Genomic DNA, 6,000 nt, shown 5'->3' with positions numbered 1-6,000 from the left:
ACGATTGTAATCAAAAGAGAGTCAAATAATAATCAAGCTACTAAAAAGGCTCATGATTATACTGTACGACTCAAGTACATTCTAAAGATTCAATTTACCTTAATCCTATAAAAGGAATTACTAATTCCCTCTGCAAAAGATCAAGAAAGATCCAACATCCCTTTCTCTTTTTCTCAAGTGTCAATTATATTAAGAGGATAAGAGAAAGAATTTAACAAGTGTACCATATAGCGGGCCAGTTATAAGATACACATTAACACACCAAAACTGGACACCTAGTCTTTATTTTGTCATTACTAAAACCAGCTGATGGTCCACCAAATATAGAAACTGAGTATATATTTTAATAAGCACATTATTATGAATCATGCAATCTTGAATATCAGAGCAAAAAACAAAGGAAGAGAAGAATGTCTGTAGGAGAAAGGCATCCAACAAACTCCAACATGTGGAGTCAATCATCCTTATTAGGAAAGGATCTAAATCTACACTCTATGTCAAGTATTAAGAATTGCAAGGACAACATGCGAAGAAGATTCAACGACGAGCAAATTCGGTCATTAGAACACATGTTTGAGACAGAGGCAAGGCCTGAACTGAGAACAAAACAGCAGTTGGCTAAAAGCTTAGGCCTACAGCCGCGCCAAGTTGCTATATGGTTTCAGAACAAGAGAGCTAGATCAAAGTCCAAGCAACTTGAGATGGAGTATAGAATGCTTAAAATCAGTTATGATAACCTTGGTTCAAAGTATGAAATGCTCAAAAAAGAGAATGAATCCCTCCTCATCCAGGTAATTTATTTAAATCCTTTTTGACAGGTTCGAACTGTGGGATCAGCCTCTTGCAGAAATGCTGGTTAAGGCTGCGTAGGGTCTATAGACCCTTGTGGTCCTGCCCTTCCCCGAATCCTGCGGAGGGCTGCCTTTTTCCTTTTTGAGTTAGAAAAGCTAATACTAGAATTTTCTTTATCTTTACAGTTGCAGAGACTTAGAAAGTTAACTGAAAAGGGTGGCAATGAAGAGATTCAGAATGAAGGCAATAAATTAGAAACAGAGGTGATCAAGTCAGAGTTCATACCAGAAACTTGCAGCCCTGAATTTGGCTTACCTTTATGTGAAGACAGTAGGGAAATTGACTACTTGGGGCCAGAATCTGATATTCTAAACATGGCTCAAATAGCTGATGGTTTATCAGAAATCGAGAACGAGTGCAACTTTGAGTCAAGAACATTTCTTGATGATTCTGATTGTAGATCACCCTTGTGGGAGTTTTAGTATAGAACTTTGCTGTGTAACTTGCCAATTTTGTAGCCACGCCTCAAAGGTTCTACGTGTTTCCACACTTCCCCTCCAGTGTGACTCGAACACAGGACCTAACGGTCGTGGGTGGAGGTGCACACAAAGTCATACTCATAAACATAGAGTAGCAAAATGGTTGTATCTTGCTTCCCGATAGTAGATTCTAATAAGAAAACACAGAATTAGATCAAGTGAAGATACAGATAAATAATCATAAAGCACAAAGCATATACCATAAGGTAAAATGTGAGTCCATTTTACATGTGTACTGCTATACTGCCATATGTACAGCTGTATATACTGCGATGATGTTTTAGTTTCCTAAAAAACAAAAATGGTTTGTCACCTAAACAGATGGGTCAATGAAGCTGTGCCACTAAACAAGATGTTTAAATGTATCAATACTGCCACTAAGTTTGTCAATTTGGGTGGATTTTCCACAACACGATGACTTTAACTATGTTTTTGCGCCACATTCTGATTCATGGGCCTCTGCAACCAAATTTATGCCTTTTCTTCCTTTTGGTTCCATATCATCTCATTATCCCACTATCCAAATTCAATGGAAGCAAAGGTCATAACATGTTCAAATTCATAGATTACAAGCTTAAAGGTCAGGGTGTTACATTCTTCACCCTAAATTTATTTGATCCTCAAATTTAAAATATCACATACATGCAGGCTTTAGATAAGTAGAATACTTTTGCATTGTTTCCTTGACTTCCCAAGTTTTCTTTCTCACTTGAGTGATTATTTCAATACAATTGGTTCATGGAAGGGCACAGCAAAAGCTGGTCAGCTTGTTTTACCCGTGAAGGGCGAAATGATGAGAGCATGCCCAAACGGGCAATCTTCTAAGCCAGCAAACTTACTAAGAGAGGAGATCCAAGAAGAAAGTCCCACATTAAAATAAAATTTAAAAAAAAAGGACAATTGTACTTTAGCCTTTTTACTCCTCTCCATAACTAAGAGGACAAAACTATAAGGTCAACAAGGCCAAAATGAACATGTATAATTTTACAATGAGCTGTTACAATTGGGAATCACTCTTCAGATGCAATAGTCACATCCATATTTTTACTCTGATGTGATCAGCAGGACGTAAAGACAGAATGATACATGCTTTAGCACATACACATAAACATCCATTAGTGAACCATTGCATGTTGTCAACATCAACTTTAACTTGTGCTGCTATTGTTTATGTTCTTGGCTCACTTCAGCAAACATAACAGAGAGAAAGACTAATCGAAATAGCAGAGGATGAAAGCGCATATATAACTACACATCTAGCAAAGCTTATACTAATGTAACCAATAGAATCTAGCTCATCAAGAAATATGAAAGTATCTCAAAATCTTTGATATAGCTCAAACACAAATACTTCAATGTTTTAGAGTAAATTGAACAGGCAACCCAACAACATATCTAATAATTTCTTAAGGATCTCAACATTAGTAGCTACATGTTGCCAGGACTTCAAAATCACCATCTACTTGATCTTCTTCTTGGGCCTCAACTGCAAAGCCAAATAAATGATAGAAGTCAGTCTGCAGTCACTGATAGGAGTTAATAAATAATATGTGCATTGAAGAGTTTGATGAAATGAACCTGGTTGCTGTGGCCACACTTCTTTTTGCGGCAATTGACAGCACGAGGATGCAAACGAGCATAGCACCTTTAAAAATAAGGGAAAGCATTAGAGAGACAAACATGTATTTTAGTTAAAAGAAAACAAAATTTCAGGTTGACACCATTAATTTTTTTCTACAGCCAGAGGCTATTAAACACATTTACAGGTACATCAGCAGGTCCACTTAATTCTCGATTGTCTCACTTTGACTAATGAACATTTCAAATGAAGAAAATAGCAGATGGCAAGATATTTCAAGGTTCTTAGTAACCATAGATGGATGTTGTGGAAAGTACTTTAACGTTCTATCAAAATTAAGGTTGTTGGATATAAAAATATTCAACAACCTTAGGAAGTTTAGGTATCATTGCTATAGTACGTTACTGAGTAGACATATAGTAAAGGTTATTTAAGGCAGTATCATTGCTACAATGGTTTATTAAGGGGACATATAGTTAAAGGTTATTTAAGGCAGAGGGCCATGGTTACTCTCAAAATAATCTAAGAAATAACTTATCTACTAGGTAACCATATTAATATACTAGTTCAAAAAATCATCGTTGCCCTAAATTCAACCAAGCCACTACTCCTGCTGTTTATGAGGGCAGGCTCAATACGACTAACAAGGAGTTCCATGTCAAAGATTTTGTTAGGACGAAAGTATGCAGGATTCAACATGGACTATAGAGAAATCTAAAGGCAGCAGGGGCATTGCAGTAAATCATGTGAGGTTGAATCCAGTGGACAGTGCATCAGTGGTCAATTATATTAGTCATCACCCCTGACCCCTGGATCGTTGATGAGTTGAGAAATATGCATAAGATACATTATTCGAACATGTTCAACCAACTAATGGATGCATAATGTTCCTAGCTAGGAATGCCAGCAGCACAGAAATGTACACTTGTGTAAACACTCGCTGCATTTTTTTATCTCAACCAAATGTAGAAGAAGGAAAGGGGCAATAGTGCCAGCTTTTTCAGAAATTTTTCTTCCTCAACCAACTAATCTATCAAACTGGTAATTTCAGTTCATATCACTTTCTCGTGTTAGATCATTATTTCTTTAAGAAGAAAAAATACTACAAAACTATTTACTAAGGTCATAAGGATCAAAAGTCACTTAGCAGTCTAATCAATCTTGTTAAAACTGTAAAATTTGTTATTAAGACCAGCATTTCCCTAGAAGACAAGGAGACTTTCATCTATTTTAACAGACAAAGCTATAACAGTAAGCAAAAAGGATGCATTAAAGAGATAACTTGCACTTTAACCCCCTAATTGTTTTTGAAAGACTCAGGAGCTTGAACTTTACACTGTTTATATTTAGAAGGAAGTTTCGGACACCTTGAAATTGCAAGGCAATTTACTCCAATAATGTTTCAGTTTTGAACAAAATAAATATCTAATCAATGTCTCTTCCGAGCTTAGCTAAATAGTGCACTAACATCAGTAATAGAATAGTAGTACTAACAGATAATCGAAGGAAAAGCGCTATTAGAATAAAAACATTACAAAAAGAGAAGTATATAAATAGGGACAAATCATAAGGGCCCATTAAAGACCTACTTGCGGCAAATCATTTTGTCCTGATTGTACTTTCTAGCCAAAGCCATCAAAGATGGTTCAATAATTCCACCACGAAGCCTCAGCACCAAATGCAGAGTCGACTCTGCAATTTTTCACATCCAAAATTAATATTCAATTAAAAAAACTTCAACTTTTAGCTAAATTAACAAGCAATTTTAAAAAAAATATACCTTTCTGAATGTTATAGTCAGCAAGGGTACGGCCATCTTCAAGCTGCTTACCAGCAAAAATCAGCCTTTGCTGGTCCGGTGGAATTCCTATAGCACCAAAAGACATATACACAAGTTCAGTTAAGCTATATGATAGAAAGAAAATAAAAACCAATTATGTTATTAATTGAATTTGAATATAGAGTAAAAAACAAACCTTCCTTGTCTTGAATTTTGGCCTTGACATTGTCAATAGTGTCACTGGATTCAACCTCTAGGGTAATAGTTTTACCGGTCAGAGTTTTCACGAAGATCTGCATTTTCTCCGCCCCTCACCAACAATCTTCTACTCGTCTTCTATGCAGCTCCTCTTCTGTTGCTAACAGATTTATATGTAGGGTTTATAGCTAGAGGATGGAAAGGCGTTGGGCTAGGGTTAATTCTTTTAATTGGGCTGGGCTTTTGGGTCGACTGATAGTTGGGCCATGCAAAATCAAGTCCAAAGAAGTCCAATTAGCTTCTTTTTCTCGGTGCATTTGCATCTATATCCGCTTTTTGTATCACATTTTAACTTGTACCCGTTTTGCAAAAAAAATTACAAGCGTAGCCGTTTTTTCGCATAATTTCAGCATGCGGGGCTGAAGTAGCAAAGACAATCACGCAAAACTTAAGCATTCTAATAGCCTGGCCTGAAGTTCAGCTCTAGAGCTGAATTTTTTGTATTATAGCTGGGAAATTTCACTGGAAAACTTCTAGAGTACTTCCCAAAATCATGATCACCTTCATCTTTTTCTTTTGTCTTTTATACGTTTTTTACTCTCCTATTTTCGTAAACCCTTCATTCACGTCCACCCAAAAACCTTTAGGTATTTTTATTAGATTTAACGAAGAAAACCAGTCAAACACTATCCAAACCCTAGAAAAAACTCAACTCCACCATATTGTTTTTGGCATTGGATCGTCACGTACTACATGGAATTATAGAAAAGAGTACGTAAAATTATGGTGGAAGCCAAATAAAATGCGTGGATTTGTATGGTTAGACAAACCTATGTCGAAGAATCAAAGCAGCACGAGTAATTACAACGTTACTTCTCTTCCAGAAATCAAGATTTTGTGTTGTAACTTGGAAACTTCAGCTCTAGAGCTGAAGTTTTTGTATTGTAACTGGGAAAACTTTAGCTCTTAGCTTTTGTCTTTGTAACTGGGAATCCCAATTCAAGCCATTTATTGGAATTTGGAGTTATCGAAAACTTCGGAATGGCCAAAAAGAAAGAGAACTTTTGCACCTGCACAGAAAATGGTAGTCCATATGAAAATTCTGTGATAGC

The 6,000-nt window shown here is 36.3% G+C and overlaps 2 protein-coding genes across 2 annotated transcripts; one reads left to right on the top strand and one right to left on the bottom strand.

Annotated features, from left to right (window-relative positions):
* Window positions 1-279: 279 nt before the first annotated feature.
* LOC104243401 (homeobox-leucine zipper protein ATHB-12-like) lies at window positions 280-1,489 on the top strand. The gene is made up of 2 exons (XM_009798581.2): window positions 280-791; window positions 978-1,489. The coding sequence occupies exons 1-2, from the start codon at window positions 411-413 to the stop codon at window positions 1,272-1,274; spliced, it is 678 nt and encodes a 225-aa protein (XP_009796883.1). The 5' UTR covers window positions 280-410; the 3' UTR covers window positions 1,275-1,489.
* Window positions 1,490-2,637: 1,148 nt separating this feature from the next.
* On the bottom strand, window positions 2,638-5,058 carry LOC104243402 (ubiquitin-ribosomal protein eL40 fusion protein). Its single transcript, XM_009798582.2, has 5 exons — window positions 4,887-5,058; window positions 4,691-4,777; window positions 4,500-4,602; window positions 2,910-2,976; window positions 2,638-2,817 (listed from the first exon to the last, which is right to left on the bottom strand). Exons 1-5 carry the CDS (start codon window positions 4,987-4,989, stop codon window positions 2,791-2,793), a joined length of 387 nt encoding a protein of 128 aa, XP_009796884.1. The 5' UTR covers window positions 4,990-5,058; the 3' UTR covers window positions 2,638-2,790.
* Window positions 5,059-6,000: the final 942 nt, after the last annotated feature.

This window comes from Nicotiana sylvestris, chromosome 8, assembly GCF_000393655.2.
Source record: "Nicotiana sylvestris chromosome 8, ASM39365v2, whole genome shotgun sequence".
Taxonomy (NCBI): Eukaryota; Viridiplantae; Streptophyta; class Magnoliopsida; order Solanales; family Solanaceae; genus Nicotiana; species Nicotiana sylvestris.
This window is presented reverse-complemented; position numbering and strand designations above follow the sequence as displayed.